This window comes from Andrographis paniculata, unplaced genomic scaffold (genome assembly GCF_009805555.1).
Source record: "Andrographis paniculata isolate CXL003 unplaced genomic scaffold, ASM980555v1 Contig9END, whole genome shotgun sequence".
Taxonomy (NCBI): domain Eukaryota; kingdom Viridiplantae; phylum Streptophyta; class Magnoliopsida; order Lamiales; family Acanthaceae; genus Andrographis; species Andrographis paniculata.
The window spans coordinates 235,520-253,013 of NW_026137639.1; the positions used below are offsets into that span (position 1 = coordinate 235,520).

The following is a 17,494-nucleotide window of genomic DNA, read 5'->3' on the forward strand; positions in this document are numbered from 1 at the left end:
AAAAAACAACTTAATAAATAAAAAATGTTTTAAAATTAATAACATATGATAACAATTTAAATAATATGTATTGTATTAATTTTAGTCATATATGGATGGATCCATCTATGTTTGATATACTTGCTATCAACATCTGTGATGTTCAATTATTACTATTAATTGTTTATGATTATAAATGGAAATTTATAAAGTTGGGGGGCTGTAGTTGCAATTCCGATCATATTCAAATTGTTATCATCCCTCGTTCACAGAACGAAGGATTCAACGTCTCCGAAAATGGCGGACTGCCAGAAGATAACGTCCCCCAGCCCTTGTCCGCAAACCCATTTCCAATTCGACGCGCACCCGGAGAGGATTCCCGATCCGACGGCCGACTTCTCTGCCACCCCACCCCACTCTCTTTCACGAATCAGCTCCAGGGAAGGCCGCTGTTCCCGAACCCAACCCAGCCCTCCCCACGCTGCCCCGGGTTTTTCTTCATGCGTTCCCCGCACGCCGTCGTATCAGGATTGCGGCTGGGCCTCCCAATTCAAGATTTGGATTTATGGAACTTGCAGCATTGTGATCAAGAATTGGGATGTGTTGAATGCCGCAGACACCAAAAGGAACCTTCTCCTGATCAGATGTGTTCATAGTTTTTCTTTTCTTGAATCAAGATGGTAGGCTTATCGAATTTCATTCCATTTTCGTTTTTCCTTGTTCAATTGTGCGGAATTTAAGTTATCTTCTTGAATCATGTTTCGTAATTATAATGCAGCTAGGATTAGATTGGTAAGGGTTTCGGCACAAGTTCTTCTATGCGACTTAGAAAGGGGATGTATAAATTATCTGCAGTCCTTTAGTTCATGAAAACTTCATTTCGTTAGGATGTTATATGAGAATATGATCATTTACTCCAAAGTTGAAGCCAAGAGTGTAAGTGCAATGAAAATATAATTTCATTCAAAACACATCCTATAAGCAGCAATATGATTATAATCACTGCCCATATAAGTTTCCCAGAAGTTAAATGTCTCTATTATCAGTTGGATATGATTTTGTTACTCATTATGTGAGAGTAAATTATTTTATTCTGAACATTTCCACTCTCCAACTCACAGTTGCCTCATACTCATGCCTTGTGATATACATTATGGTTTTCGAATACAGGGTACCCCAGTAAATATCACAGAAGGTTCTTATGTGTGGGTTGAAGACCCCGACGCCGTTTGGATTGATGGGCAAGTGACCAAGATTGAAGGAAAGGAGGTTGCGGTCCGAACATCTGACGAAAGGGAGGTAAACAAGCTTTTGTAGATGTAATAAAATTCACAACATTGATTTTATCATATAAAAAACATTGTGAATTGTTAAGAATTGAAGTTGTCAATATGGAAAGGTCTCTTGAGCTAAATACCAAGTTTTGCCCACTGATCTATTGATGTCTTGAATGGGAATCTTTGGAGCTGAATTCTCAGCCGGCATGCATAATGATTCATATCTATGCATGCATGTGAATTGAAGACAGACATTTTATATTGAGATTGTAAATGTATAAAATTAGTACTTTCTCATTGAGTCGATCTCTTCCTTACTGATTTTTTCCCCTTAGAAATACTAGTTATGTTAGCTTCAAACACTTGCTTTCCAGTTAAATGTACAGACACGTGTTATTTGTTTTTGTCTTTTTCAATCGATACTATAGCTGGACATTACTTAGTTAGAACATGGTTCACATGACATCTGTTGTTGCCTTTGAAGACTCTCTCTCTCTCTCTCTCTCTCTCTCTCTCTCTCTCTCTCTCTCTCTCTCTCTCTCTCTCTCTCTCTCTTTCTCCCTCTTTGTGTAGAATAATAATAAAGTTGACAGCAGCATTATGTTATATATACAATTTGGGCAAATAAAGCCGGTTCTCCTTGTTGATTTTTTCTTCTTTTCTATGTATATTAATGAACCAAATATCCTTTGGAGAATATTATTGTGTATTGCATCTAATAGAATTTATATTGTAGCAGCAGGTATGTGACCAATAATTATTCATGTACAGGTTACTACTAAGTTATCCAAAGTATACCCATATGACGTGGATGCTCCAGAAGGTGGGATTGATGACATGACCAAACTATCTTATTTGCATGAACCTGGGGTTCTTCATAATCTTGCAATAAGATACATGCAGAATAAGATCTATGTAAGTTGATATAAATGACACTTTATATTTCATGTGTGATTCTTTGTTTCATTTCATGTTGAGAGAGAGCATTGGATTACTCCAGCTATTGTGTGTCCATCATGTTATCATATGCTACTCTGACATTGTGGCAGACTTATACTGGCAGCATTCTTATTGCCATCAATCCTTTTCAAAGACCACCTGATTTGTATGAGAACCACATAATGGAACAATACAAGGGAAAGCTACTTGGAGAACTACCCCCTCATGTTTTCGCTGTTGCAGATATTGCTTACAGGTGATACTGCACTTGGTTGTCAGCATTTTTTCTCTAAGTATACTTCTGATCACACCTGAATCTTTTCACATCTATTAGGGCAATGATAAATGAGGGCAAAAGTAATTCAATATTGGTAAGTGGAGAAAGTGGAGCAGGTAAAACTGAAACTACTAAGATGCTTATGCAATACCTTGCACATCTGGGTGGTCGTAGCCATGAAGGAGCTGAACGTAGAACAGTTGAACAACAAGTTCTTGAGGTAGATCTATGATTCAATCCTTTTATTTTATGTTTTATGATGTATAATAATTGTGTGACCTTTTTTTCTTTTATATAATGAGTTTCTAGTACCTAATAATATTAAGGTAAATCATAGTCAAATCAAATGCATGAGTTCAAATTTCACGAAAATGCCAAGAACATGCCCAAAATGATGTGTAAAATTCATAAACATGAAGTTGTTAAAGGGGTGATGTATCGTGTGTAATGGAATAAATTGAAAAGTAGGCTTGACAATTGCATTAACATTTTCCTCTCCAAAAACTGTGATCAAAAGCATGGACCCTGTTTGAACCATACTAACTGGATTGAGAAGCTATGAACCCTCATGCACTTACAGAAACACGCAGATAAAGGCAAAAAGAATAATTTTATGGAAATTCTCAAAACATGAAGGAATGAGCTAATATCTGAAGGCTTGTTGTCCAGTTTCAGGCTATGCTCTTTATAAGCCAAAATGAAAACTAACTTATCTCTTAGTTCTAATCCAACTCTAACTAAACTCAAGACTCAATTATCAAAATATTAAAATTTTATTGTAAGGCCAGTTCTTTATTCCTGTCTAATTCTTACACTATATGCGTACAAACTCCACATTTTATGTGGCTCTGAACTTCTCAAGAAAGTCAATACAAGTAACACTCTCTTGGATCCTCCATAAATGCTCATTCCACTAGTATCAAACATGTAGGTTGCAATAGCACCTTGAGTGTCTTACTACATTTTTATGTCAGCTGTGACCATCAGAAACACTAGTGATCTGTCGGCAGCTTTTGCATGTTTGCACCAAGATCTTTCACAATGTTAGCAGCCTGGAGTGACATCCAATCTAAGAGAAGGGAAATCTATCGGTCATTTTTCAATTTTGAATGAAAATTCTTGTTGGTAATTTTGGAACATATCTGAATGTGCAACTTGCAAGTATGGCTAATTGAATTTTTATGCTAAATTGAGGACATTAAACTTTGATAAATATGTGTTGGTTTCTTGTTTTCAATTACAAAGTAAGCAATTGTTTCATAGAAAATTGATGCATGCTTTTTGAGAAGTAGGGTTTTATGTTTTAAAAGTAAGACTTTGTTTTTGGATTTAAAAAAAGTGTTGATTTGTCTTACCGAATATACACATATAACATGTGAAAATTTTTAGAAGACTTGGTTGAAGTTCAATTTTGGTGCTTCTGCATGTAGTGTTATTCATTGAGGTTATATGTTAAAATTTCCTTGTATCATTCTTTGCAGTCAAATCCAGTCCTTGAAGCATTTGGGAATGCAAAAACTGTCAGAAATGACAATTCCAGGCGAGTCTATGAAATTGTTGGGTTGAAATTAGTTCTTGAACTTTGGTAGCTGTCTCTCTCAAATTTCTAATTGACTTATAATAGTGCAGCCGATTTGGTAAATTTGTCGAAATACAGTTTGACAACCGTGGAAAAATATCAGGGGCAGCCATTAGAACATATCTCCTCGAGAAATCTCGTGTCTGTCAAATTTCGGATCCGGAACGAAATTATCACTGTTTTTATTATCTGTGTGCAGCACCGCAGGAGGTCATCTTCCATCACACTAACTTTCTTCATCTATCCATTTTGTGGAAACTTACAAAGCATATGCATCATGTTGCTCAGTATCTTATCATTTTATCAGGAAGCCAAGAAGTATAAGATGGGACATGCATCATCATTTCATTACCTTAAGCAATCTAGTTGCTATGAATTAGATGGTATTAGTGATGCTCAGCAGTATTTGGTGACAAGGCAGGCAATGGATATTGTTGGCATAAGTCAACATGAACAGGTAAAGCAATAAGACCATGGTATCAATAGTGCTGCCCGTACTTTCTCCTCACAGAATAAGAGTTTCTCTTACTCTTCAGGATGCAGTTTTCAGAATAGTTGCTGCTATTCTCCATCTTGGCAATGTTACCTTTGCTAAGGGGGAAGAAATTGATTCGTCAGTTCTTGAGAATGACAAGTCAAAGTTCCATCTTCAGACTTCAGCAGAGCTTCTAATGTATGATTGAAGTTGAACTCCTGCAGTACGCTCTATGCCATGAGAAAATCAGTTTAATGATTTCATTTTTCTCTGTAATTTTAGGTGTAGTCCTGATGCACTAGAAGATGCATTAGTGAAGCGAGTTATGGTCACTCCGGAAGAAGTTATCAAGAGAAGTCTTGATCCTGATGGTGCGGTAGTTAGTCGGGATGGGTTATCTAAGACAATATATTCTCGCCTATTTGACTGGTACATGCTTGTTTGACATGGTGTTCTCTTTTTCTTTGTGTATCTGGAAATATTTTAATTATTTGTTCCCTTGTTTTCAATCTTTAGGTTGGTGGACAAAATAAATATCACAATTGGACAAGATCCAAATTCCAAATGTCTTATTGGAGTTCTTGATATATATGGATTTGAAAGTTTTAAAAATAATAGGTAAGAATTGGTCGGCAATACTACTGTCCTGCTGTGGCACTATATGCAGCAAGCTAATGTTTTGCCTGTGTAGTTTTGAACAGTTATGTATAAATTTAACCAATGAAAAGTTACAGCAGCATTTTAATCAGGTACTTTTATTTGCATGGTTGGTTAATAGGTTATAAGCTATGTTTCTCTCAATACTGAAATTCATTTGTTCTTTGTTCAGCATATTTTTAAGATGCAGCAGGATGAATACACTAAAGAGGAGATTGACTGGAGCTATATAGAATTTGTTGATAACCAAGATGTCCTGGATCTTATTGAAAAGGTCATTCTATGTTCAGCATATTCTTTGTGTTATTGCAGATTTTGTAGTTGTGTCATGTCTAAGAAGTTACCATGAGATGAAAGGCATGTTCTAGAGGACAGAACTACTAAAATCTATAATTGTACTAGAGTTTTATACATCTCAGGCATTATATTTTAGTTGAAGCATTGAAAGCAAAACAAGTTGTTAAATAGTTTAAAAGCCAGTCAAGTTAGAGTGCAGATCACAAACACTATAAAATAACTACTTTTATCATTATGACAATATTATCACTGCATTTCCTACTGGAAGTATCTTATATTTGACTCAGTGTGCTTTCTCAGTGATACCATTAAGTTTAAATTTCTGTCATTAGATTATATATTGAAATATAATATATTTCTTAAGCCCCCGCACTGATCCCCTTCTATATCAAGCTTCAAAACTTTCTGTATAGATAGTCACTGTAAATGTGGTGTGTGTTCACTTTTGCTTTTGTTTGTGCTGGAATTAGATTTCATATGTCATTGAGAATCTATGGCCAGAGCAATATCTTTATGCAGTACTTTTAAATGGAAATTGCAGAAACCTGGAGGAATAATTGCTCTTCTTGATGAGACCTGGTAAATTCATCCTACATTCCTGCAGGCAGCTTGCAAACAATTATTGTTCATACTCAAGTTGACGCTATCATGCAATTTTGCTTTGTTCCCAGTATGTTTCCAAAGTCAACAGCCCAAACATTTTCGGACAAGCTTTACCAGACATTCAAATCGCACAAACGTTTCATTAAACCAAAATTGGCGCGCACTGAATTTACAATTGCACATTATGCAGGAGAGGTAATCTGAATCTAACTTTGCAATCAAATTTGTAATTTTGTATTGCAGTTTAGTGAATAATTTTTCATTATATTATTTCTATTTGTAGGTTCAATATCAATCTGATCAGTTTATGGAGAAGAACAAGGATTACGTTGTTCCTGAACACCAAGACCTTTTAACTGCTTCTCAATGTCCATTTGTATCTGCACTATTTCCTCCAATCACCGAAGAGGCTACCAAATCTTCAAATAAGTGTTCCAAGTTCTCATCAATAGCTTCCCGCTTCAGGGTATTTTATTTTTCTTACTTGCTACTAAGTACTAACAACATATATAATACAGAGTTACAGTTTGGCGCTTGAATTCATCATTTGAATGATTGTTGCAGTTACAACTCCATCAGTTGATGGAGACCCTAAACTCCACAGAACCTCATTATATTCGATGCGTGAAGCCTAATAATCAGTTCAAGCCTGGCCTTTTCGAGAATGGCAATGCTTTGCACCAACTGCGTTGTGGTGTGAGTGCATTCTACATGTAGATATTCATTTCTTCTATAATTCATAGTTTTCTGATTGTGTACCAAACATATTGCACTCCTTTTGGTTACCTGCAGGGTGTTTTGGAAGCAATACGAATAAGTTGTTCTGGTTACCCTACCCATAAGACGTTTCCTGAATTTCTACATCGGTTTGGCAACCTTGCTCCAGAAGTTGTGAAAGAAAAGTAAGTAGTTGTATATGTTGTTTGTTGTTGTAGTTTTTCCCCCCAGTTGGAGTTACTGCTCGTAATGATAAACTATTATTTTCCTTTCCATTCTAATGTGAGAAGTGAAGATGAAAGGGTTGCATGCATAAAGATCTTGGAGAAGATGGGCATTTCTCAGGTTCAGGTACTGTTGAATTTCTTCTTAGGCTCAATGTTTATTGCTCCTTGATCTGATAACCAATATATAAGGGAATGCCACATCTCCCCTGGAGCCCTCCTCCTACGTGTGTTACTAATTGAATGCCATTCAATGGCCATCTGCCAATAGTAGATTTTTGTTTAGACTGATTTACCTGTTCACTTTTTTGATCAAGCATCCTTTGATGTTTAAATGCTATATAGATATATCCCATTGGCTCTATGATGTAAAACTCCTCCTTTGCAGCAGGAATTTTTTCTTATATTGCTTAATCAATATCCTTTTTTTTGTGTGTGTGTGTGTGTGTGTGAAAATACCTATTCTATTTTCTTTATCTTCATATTTTATTGCACTTTGCACCTTGATTGCAGATAGGAAAGACAAAAGTCTTTCTGAGGGCTGGTGAGATGGCTGAATTAGATAACCGTAGATTAACAAAGCTTGGTCATTCAGCAAAGATAATACAAAGAGATGGTAGACGGTATATTGCTCGGAAAGACTATGCTGCCAAGAGAAAGGCAGCGGTTTCTTTGCAATCTATGTGTCGAGGTTAGTTGAAATTTCAAGTTGTCTGATCTTCTGCTGCTCAACCTGCAATTCATTCTATATTTTGACTCATTCAACTATTCTAATCAAGTATTTGAGTTATCCCAAGCATGCTAATTTGTGTGTCAATTTGTTGTTAAGCAACTGAAGGTTTGGGTATACCCATTATGAGCATTTCATTTTCCTTGACTTTAGGAATACTTGCTCGGCGATCTTTCAACTTTATGGTAGAAGATTCAGCTTCTTTAAAAATTCAGAAGAGTTTGAGAGGGCTTTTGGGCAGGAAGAGCTTCACAAAATACAAATGTGCAGTGATTACAATGCAAACAGGCATGAGAAAATTGGGAGCCCGTGTAATGTATAGATATAGGAAACAGAGCAAAGGAGCAACTGTTATACAGGTGACTAAGTTGTTTCTTCTGCAAATTAAAATTTTTGAGATTCATGCTATATCCTGGAACCTTGACAAAAATACTAATTTTCAGGCCTATTGGCGTCGTCATAGTGCTTGCTCATACTACAAGAGACTCATGGAGGTGACAATTGTTATCCAGTGTGGATTAAGGGGAATGGTTGCTAGGAGAGAGCTCTATGAATTGAACAAGGTAAGCCAAGCTTTCTTATACAAATGGCAGTGTATTCGTTATGAATCTACAGAGCTTCTCCCTTTTCCCACTGATGCCAAATTCTACTGAAATGAGGAAATCTCACTGAAAATTATTTTAGCACATTTATGTAGTCTTTTGAGGCTAACAGCAGACCATACTTATGATATAATTTAAACTGTTTAACTACTATGGTTATTAGTGCAAGATGATCATGTTATAATTTTTTATTTTAATACAATGTGGATTTGGCAATATTTACGAAAAAAAAGATTTCATATCTTGTTAACTTCTTTCATTTTTTTCATTCTTTCTTTTTCTTTTTATATCTTGTTAACTTGCACACTAGTGAAGTCGCAACAGAAATGTCAACGGAAATGTCAGCATACCACAGGGAAAAACTTGTGCCTAGTTGAAACAAGGATTCAGCTTGTAAAACTAGTGGAAGATTTGGTATTACATTCACAGCATGAAAGATTAATGCATCCTCGTGTTTCTTTTTTCCCTGCCACGTTAAGTTTGATCTCCGGGCATTGTCTGCATTCATATTCATTTTTAACATAGAGTACATTATATACGCCACAAATCTGTATGTATGAAGGTAGGTGTATGCCTGTATTTGTATCTGCGAGTATATGTGCATGTGTGTGTGTGGTTCTTTGAAAAAATCCTGCACAGCCTAAAAGAAGACAGCCTCAACTAACAACTATATTCACTTCATCAGGTTGGGAGATTGACATATTATTATGATCCTATGTGAACCTTTTCTACATAGCAACAGATAATAAAGCAATTTGATACTCATTTTTCATCAAGACTGAGGCTATTTGTTCCAGGCTAACTTGGAAAAGGAAAGGGAAAAGGAAAAGGAAAAGGAAAAGGAAAAGGAAAAGGTTGAGGAGATATCAAAGTTGGAGCAGTCCCTAGAAGCTATGCAAACAAAAGTTGAAGAAAGAGATGCTCTTCTTCTTAAAGAGTGTGAGATTAATCAGGAAGCAATTGAAGGAGCCACCTCAGTCATTGAAGAATCTGTACTTCCAGTTGGAGAGGGAGAGAAGATTCAGGTTTTAACTTCGGAAGTGGCAAAATTGAAGGTAATGTTGGATTATGTGACGTTAGTCCATTGTACAGTGTCACTATATTCATGAATCTGGTCTTTAAATTCACAGAAGTTGCTACTGACTGAAAAAGAACGAGCAGACAATATGGAAAAATTATACTCTGAGGCCCTTGAATCGGCAGAGGGAAAACGGAGGAAGTTGGAAGAAACAGAAAAGAGAGTTCATCAACTCCAAGAATCTCTGAACAGGTACCATAATTCTTATAAATTGTTTTCTTTCATAATATAACTGGATCTAAACTTGAATGCACAATCTAAAAGTGTTCATTGGTAGAACTAGAATGAGAACTTAAACATTAGGGATACACATAATTTATTTATATATTACGGGAGTCAGTCAATATGTCCCCTCACGTGCAAGGTGGATATTAGTTACTTACGTATCTTGCATATGGACAATGACAAATGGGTGATGGTAGGACTCAAACATGGGACTTCATGTTAAAAGATGTTAAATGACGCATCTCAGCTAAAAGTTTAAACTTTAGGATACGGATTATTTATTTATATATTACAGGAGTCAACCAACAATATGTTATAACTCCTCCATGCATCATTTGTCACTCCTTTTGTTTTCCTCATTTGGAATGTCTTGTTGCAAAATACATTTCCTAAAAGGAGAATCTTTTCCTAACCTTCTCATTTCACTGACTTTCAAACCCAAGTTTTGGGTTAATGATGTAAACTTACATTAAAGTTTGACTTATCTTAATTTCACTGAGAACTACAAGCTAAATTAAACTCGACTTGTTTGGACATTGAAGAGAATGAGCATCAAGTTGTGGGATTTTGGTGTATCTTGATTAGAAGGGACAAGATTTACAAATTTCCTGTTTTCATTTAATCTCAAACTGGCAGTTTTCTAGAAGCTAACAGGATGGCTTGAGATGTCCTTGCTTATATTGAGATCCTTATAACATTTTCACACTGTCGTGCAACACACATGTTTGTAACGTGTTCTCACTTTACCCCAAGATCATTCAATTTTTAGTTGCGTTCTTTAGATACAATGTGGCAGAATGTTGAAGCTGTATTCTATTAAAATCAGAAAGTTCAATTATGTTATTTAACTAATACTAGATATGATCTAGTGTGCCTCAGGATGATATCCACCATGTCCGGTCAATTTTCAGAACTAAAGATGATTTTATGCTCTTCATCCAACTTGAGTTCGACTTCTGGATTTGCTGCTAGAGATCATTTAAATGATGATTCATCTTCTGAGACGGCATCTTCCGACTCAGATTTCACTTTCCCAGCCCCTAGTTCCACCCCGCCAAACTTTGCAATCAATCCAGGTGCCTTTCACCTCATTGTACAAGATCTTTCAGCAGGAGAAGCTTCAGGTCAGTCTGTTTTCCTCAGACTACATGACACACCAGAAGGTTTCTTACCATCAATTTAGAAAATTCCCTCTATTATCCATGCATTTTAATCTTGTTTCTCTCCCACATTGTTAAATGTAATATGGTTATCCAATTCAAATTAACGGAGTTTCTTTAGTTAAGCATATTTGTGCTGTGGTGGTTGCCATGTGCAGGAACTCAACACTGGGAAAGAGAGCGAGAGGGATCATTTGATGACTTCTTTTGATGATCTCAGTCTGTACTTTGCTGTACTATGTTTGCACTGATATGAAGTAATTTGTCCAGATTTCGCATAGGAAGTATCTTCGGTTGACACAGTATCACATACATCCTGTACAGACACATATGTTTTGTGTGTTTGTGTATATATATTATGTAACTTCCACAAGTATTAATTTCTCCTATACAACAAGTTGATTGGGAAATAGAAAATATGCCGTTTATATAACATATGATAAATTTAGTTTTCAGGTTCATCCCACCCTTGCTGGAGCATGACCATTGTAGATCCCTGCGCTGTCTTTCAGGTGATTCAGATATTTTATATTGTGTTATTAAGTTCATTGCAAAACTTGAGTATTACTTAGCCAGGATTCAACAAGTTTGAGTGTTCGTTTTTCACTGTAAAAACTACTTCTTTGGCAAACTCCAGGTACTCATATATTGACCCTGTTTGAAAATTTGTATTCATTATCTGCTGCATGCTTAAAGCTAAGAAGAATCTACTCTTCAGAATAATCTGCACATAGCGTAATAATATAATGTAGTTACTAGTTAGTAATTGTTCAATCTGTTTTAGGGCAAATTTAAATTCCCTTTAAGATCTTCTGGTACAGGGGAAAGCTTGTTGAAGCAGCAGTGCACTATCAACTAATTGTCTTTCCCAGGTTCTACATTATCCATTGTCCATTCATCCATAATTCCTTTACTATGTTTTTATTGCTATGGAGAGCTGAGCTGCATTTCATTTTCAATTTCACTGAAATCCTTCATCCTTTTTTTTTTTTTTGTTAATTTGGTTGCAGTCCAGGCACAATCTATTTCTAGTAATCTTTGGGAAGGAGTTCCAATTCAAACACCCCTGTTCCTGTGGCATATGTCAAGACAGACAGTTGCCAGGTATGCATATATATATATATATGTGTATCTATAAATTAGTCCCAGTTGGGCATTGTACTCGAGGAGGTAACTATTTGTTTATCAATCAATTAATTAATTAATTTAACCCTGAAGTAAAGTCAACAGCTCCTCCTCCTCCATGTTTGGCTGAGCTGAGAAAGAGGAGGAAGAGTAGAAGACACTGATTATATGGGTAAAACCACCCCACCCCAACCCTACCCTATTTGGATTTTGGTAATAACCCCAATTTCCAATTCCCAACCCCTTCTCCCCTCAGCTAATTGCTTCTTTCATAACCCCAATGCCAATTCCAACACCAACTTTGTCTTCACTCTCTTCTCTTTCTCTTTTAAAGTCAAACTTTCACACCCACTTCCCTTCCCTAACATAAATAATGTGTGAGAGTATATATTTTTGGCAATTGTTCACTACTTGGAATTTTTCTTTCTGCTACTTATCTTGAGTGCCAATTATTTGTTTTGCTCTATTTATTTAGAGTATAGTATAGTATATGAAAGTTGGGCAGTAACTGCAGCCCCATGTTTTAATTATAAAAACTAGTATTAAAAAATGCTGTGGAACAAACTCATGTGATTCATTTTTATTTATATTTAAGATGTTAACTGACTGAGTGCCTATCAAAATGAAAACCCCTTGTTTATGTTATCGTATAAATAATTAATCAATAAGATCATATTGTTGTGAGTCTTGACTCGACCCATGCATGGATGCTTAGACCACGTGTCCCTCAGCAAGTGCGATCAGATCGGAAAGCAACAAAAGAAACGACGACTACTGTGGAAGCAGCAGTTCCCAGGTGCGGCGTTCGGCGCTAAAATATTACTTATTATTCTTCTTCTTTATTCATTTTTATATACACAGATGGATAGATCCATATCTTTGAACGAACGAACAAACAAACCCACTTTGCATTTCCATTATTTTATTTTGTAATGAAGAAGGTACACGTTTGCATCCAATTCAATATTTTTTGTAATTTGAATTTCAATGCATTATTAATTCAAATAAACTAGTATATAAAATTAATGAGAGTGAGTGAGCGAGTGACGGAGTTAAACTGCAGCAACAAATTAGAAATTAGAGAGGCAAGGCATAATAAATGAAAAAAAAAAGCAATAAGCATTAGAGTTGTCGCCTTGGAAGCATACATGGGGACCTCCACTGTCCCCCATGCCCATACATCCCTTCCCCCTTTTATTTATTATACTTGTTATGTATGTATATATATATATGTATGTATGTATCTGTCCTCACCCTTCCCCAGTTCCCTCGTGCGCCTGCCTTCCTTTCTTCTTCTTCCTTCTTCACCATCCATCCATCTGTGTTGTCTGTCTGCTTTAATTAGATTCAGTCAGAGAAATAGATAGATTGATTGATTTTGCTGCTGCTGCTGGTAGAGCAGGTTAATCAATCAATCAATCGATAGAATCATTAATTAAATAATTATTGTGGTTGAGGTTAGGTTAATGGCGACGGGGTCTCCGTGCGGGGCGTGCAAGTTCCTGAGGCGAAAGTGCGCGGCGGAGTGCATATTCGCGCCTTACTTCTGCTCGGAGCAAGGAGCGGCGAGGTTCGCTGCCATCCACAAGGTGTTCGGAGCCAGCAACGTGTCGAAGCTGCTGCTGCACGTGCCTGTCCCCGATCGCTGCGAGGCCGTCGTCACCATTGCCTACGAAGCTCAGGCTCGCATCAGAGATCCCGTCTATGGCTGCGTCGCTCACATCTTCGCCCTCCAGCAACAGGTACCTACCTACCTTCCTTAATTAATTAATTTGTTTGTTGATCCATCACCATCTAATAATGTGCTGTGCTGTGCTGTGGTGTGCAGGTGGCGTATTTGCAGGCACAGGTAATGCAAGCGAAATCGCAGCTAGCACAAAACCTGTTAGTAATGGACCATCATCATCCTCAATCATCGGCAAGGTCGATATCATGCAGTACTAGTACTACTGCAACTACTACTACTACTGTAGATGATCTCACTGCTACTACAACAACTCCATCTCCATGGCCAGCTGGAACAGGAAGCATCAACTACATCCACCACCAGCAGCAGGCATCGATAATCCCCCAAATGTTCCAATCCAGCAACAACTGCTCATCGTCGTCTAATTATTCCAACAATATCTCCCCTCAGAGCTCCTTCGACTCCTCCAATGCCATCCATGAATCCGACTGCAATGACGCGGCTACAATACTGCCATTCCACCATCACCAATATCATTATCCGGCGGCGATCGGCAAGAGGAGACAGAATAACAGCGCCGCTGCCGACGACGAAATGAGTGAGCTCCAAGAACTTGCCCTAAGAATGATGAAGAATGAATACTAAAATCTATCTATCAATATATCTATCTTCTTCTCCATCATACCTACCTCATTAATCAATCTCTCATCTGCGCTGATCATCAATAATGTACTCCATAATAACAATAATCATCTCATCATTTCCACACATATTTATATATTAGATACAGTACTGATCATATGATGTATACTCGAGCGAGCAACTAAAATCGATCGATCGTTCGATCGGCTGTTAGCTATCTATTACATACAGTACTGATGCAGTACATCTAATCATCTGAAACTTCTGATCATGACGTTAACTGTGTTCGTACGTGTGCTACTGCTACATAAAATGTACGTACAAATTAGTTGGGAATTTAAGATGGAACTTACTATATACTAGTTATTAAATGAATAAATTAGTGATCGAATTAGGGATATATCGAATTTGAGAAAATAAACATTTCTTTTACTAGAGTGGAAACTGGAATTAATGGATATATATATTCATTATTGGGGTTTAATTTGTTTGAACCAACCTGTTATTTCTTTGATTAATTTTCTCCAGGTAATCAATCAATTTATTAAGAATTTAAACTAAAAGCACATGGTTTGATGATGGTGCTTTCCTTGGGCAATTTAGGCATTCCAATATTAATTACTTAATTGTAGGGACAGTTTTTCACAGTTAAGCTTGATTAATTAAGACATATATATATTTATATAATATGAGAATCTGCAACAGCTACTCTCGTAAACTTCTGACACCCTACAAACTTATTTAAATTTGTTCCCAATTCAGCACCTTAGCATAATAATAATAAAAATACAAAACAAAAGTCGATTAAATATTTTTACACACACAATTAATTGTGCATTCAGATACGTAAGAAGCATAATGACATTCAATTAAAATCTTCTTTGATCTGAAATGTCTCTTCAATTCGTCCAGACAAATCGGGCATGAAAATTTCAGGCACAAAAACAAACCCTAACTGAATTCATTAATATAAATATTACGTGTACTATCGGTTAAAAGGAGCTAAATTATACGTTATGTTCACTAAACTATAATTTAATTAAATTATGTTCATTTTGCCTTTCTTTACTATATAATTATAACTCTCTTTATATAATAAATATTTTGAAACTTTTGGTACGATTAATTTATATTAATTTTTTCAAAAATTATATCAAATATGATATTTTTTTATGAAATATTATTCCCACTTACCACAAACTATCGTTCTACTTTCCTATTTAAAATGTCCAACAATTATTGTCCTCTTTTTATTTTTATATACAAAATTTACTATTTTACCTTTATTTTATTTACTCTTTCATTTTCTATACACAATATTAATGACAAATTTATTATTTTATAACAAAAACCTTAATTACCTAAAAATGCATATAAATATCAAATAGAATATTAGAAAATAGATGAAGTGAGTATATCAAATACTAAATTTTTATTATTTGTAATTTTATTTATTTATTTATTTATTTGTATCCAAACAAACACTATGACTTGTGATTAAAAAAAAAAAAACTATTTACTCAAATTTACAAAAACAAAACCAAAAAAATATCTAATGTAGGAGTAGAATATGTAATTATTAATATTGGTATTATTATTTTACATTAATGATGGTGGTGTTTGACTTTTCTAACAGCGTTGGGATTGGTAAAAAGGCAAACACCATACCCATCATTATTGTTGAAGCAAACACACGCTTGCTTGCTTCGTCAAATTAATATATTAATTAATTAATTAAACACACATATTATAATATAATAATAATAATAATATTATTAATATTCACACGCACACACTTGACACTACTAATTAGGCGTGGGGTCCATCAAATTAATTGTGTAGTAGGAAGTGTTAATTAAAAGTAGCCTTACCTAATTATTACTCTTAATAATAATAATAATAATAATAATAATAATAATAATGGAGTTGATTAGAACAACGTTGGCGTGTACACGAATGTTAAATTGTTAATGTTAGTGTATTATATGTACGTACCCTCTTTGTTTTAATACAATAGTCTTATTTTATTATTTTTGTCATACAATAATTTTGTTTTTATCCATGATAAGTAACTATTAACTTTTTATAAAAGTAATTTTTAAAAAATATTTTTATCTCAATATCAATATAATATTAATATTTTTCGTACCCTAGTTCAAATCTCTATGTTGTTTTAGAAAAATGAAGTATTCTATTCAGCCCATTGAAATATTATCATTTTTTATTTTCTTTTGTCCTTACACTATATTACACAAATATTATTATTTTTATATTACACAATACTAATAGGAGTATTTTTATTTTTTCATTATAAATTATTATAATACTAATATTCAATAAAAGTAAAGGACAACCTTAATATATATATATATAATTTGTATGTATGGACCACATGTTCCCTTAATTGCAGGCACTCAGCCTCACGCTTTCGTTTCTTTTCTTTTTCTTTTATTTATTTCCACTCCACATTTGGTCAACAAAACTCATTCCTTGTCTAAATTCTTATAATTCATTTCATTTATTTATTAGATAATATTAATATATATACACTGTTTATTGTTATAATTCCTTGAGGAAATTATTTTAAAATTTTGACACTATTAGCTAATTAAATATATAATGATATAAATACAGTTTGTTTTAAATGAGGGCTGACAATTAATTATTGCAATCATATAATGATTATATAATATGTAACATTGTTTAATTAAATTGTCGAGTGAGTTACTAATAAAAAAATGTACTACGCTAGATATTAGGGTTCGATACAATTAATCTTCCAGTTATATATTATTAATTAATACATACCCTATTTTATTAATTGCTTTTTGTGAATTATTAAAATACAAAGTGTATATATATATATATATATATAGAGAGAGAGAGAGAGAGAGGAGTTTTGTATATTATAAGTGAACACTATTTTCATATACATGTATTTGGTGCCTTATATAACTACAATCAATATATATAATTAATTAAAAATACTACTCTCTCCCTCCACAAACTAATGCCTACTTTTATATTTGGGATGCCAACAATTATTGTTCTATTTCTTTTTTTAAATACAAATTTTACATTTTTACCCTTCATTCATTTATTAGTTTTAATATATATCATATAATTAAAAACAAATTTGTTAATTCATAACAAAAATTTAATCTTAGGACAATAAAAATTGGACGGATGAAATATTATAAAATGTTATAAAAAAAACTATT

At 34.6% G+C, this 17,494-nt stretch overlaps 2 protein-coding genes across 4 annotated transcripts; both read left to right on the forward strand.

Moving 5' to 3' along the window:
• The first annotated feature begins 217 nt into the window (after positions 1-217).
• On the forward strand, positions 218-12,739 carry LOC127244365 (myosin-9). Of its 3 annotated transcripts, XM_051264853.1 has the most exons (28): positions 218-659; positions 1,150-1,278; positions 2,028-2,171; positions 2,306-2,451; positions 2,530-2,692; positions 3,954-4,012; positions 4,102-4,261; positions 4,359-4,508; positions 4,588-4,724; positions 4,809-4,955; positions 5,043-5,144; positions 5,218-5,275; positions 5,356-5,457; positions 6,022-6,059; positions 6,152-6,278; positions 6,367-6,549; positions 6,648-6,779; positions 6,876-6,985; positions 7,091-7,151; positions 7,538-7,715; positions 7,908-8,113; positions 8,198-8,317; positions 9,154-9,411; positions 9,487-9,626; positions 10,539-10,783; positions 10,978-11,691; positions 11,830-11,923; positions 12,660-12,739. In XM_051264853.1, exons 1-26 carry the CDS (start codon positions 657-659, stop codon positions 11,028-11,030), a joined length of 3,351 nt encoding a protein of 1,116 aa, XP_051120810.1. In that variant the 5' UTR covers positions 218-656; the 3' UTR covers positions 11,031-11,691; positions 11,830-11,923; positions 12,660-12,739. The 3 variants fall into 3 exon arrangements, with proteins under 3 accessions (XP_051120810.1, XP_051120811.1, XP_051120812.1); XM_051264854.1 differs by lacking the exons at positions 10,978-11,691; positions 11,830-11,923; positions 12,660-12,739 and having other exon boundaries at positions 10,529-10,760; XM_051264855.1 differs by lacking the exons at positions 9,154-9,411; positions 9,487-9,626; positions 10,539-10,783; ... (1 more) ...; positions 11,830-11,923; positions 12,660-12,739 and adding an exon at positions 9,042-9,152.
• A 482-nt stretch (positions 12,740-13,221) lies between these two features.
• LOC127244208 (LOB domain-containing protein 16-like) lies at positions 13,222-14,428 on the forward strand. The gene is made up of 2 exons (XM_051264641.1): positions 13,222-13,686; positions 13,773-14,428. Exons 1-2 carry the CDS (start codon positions 13,411-13,413, stop codon positions 14,274-14,276), a joined length of 780 nt encoding a protein of 259 aa, XP_051120598.1. The 5' UTR covers positions 13,222-13,410; the 3' UTR covers positions 14,277-14,428.
• The last annotated feature ends 3,066 nt before the right edge of the window (positions 14,429-17,494 follow it).

Coding starts and splice junctions, on each gene's coding strand:
- LOC127244365 (XM_051264853.1), top strand. Junction 4,013..4,101: donor GTCAGAAATGACAATTCCAG/GCGAGTCTATGA, acceptor ATAATAGTGCAG/CCGATTTGGTAAATTTGTCG. Junction 10,784..10,977: donor TTCAGCAGGAGAAGCTTCAG/GTCAGTCTGTTT, acceptor TGCCATGTGCAG/GAACTCAACACTGGGAAAGA.
- LOC127244208 (XM_051264641.1), top strand. CDS start 13,411: ATGGCGACGGGGTCTCCGTGCGGGGCGTGCAAGTTCCTGAGGCGAAAG. Junction 13,687..13,772: donor TCTTCGCCCTCCAGCAACAG/GTACCTACCTAC, acceptor TGTGGTGTGCAG/GTGGCGTATTTGCAGGCACA.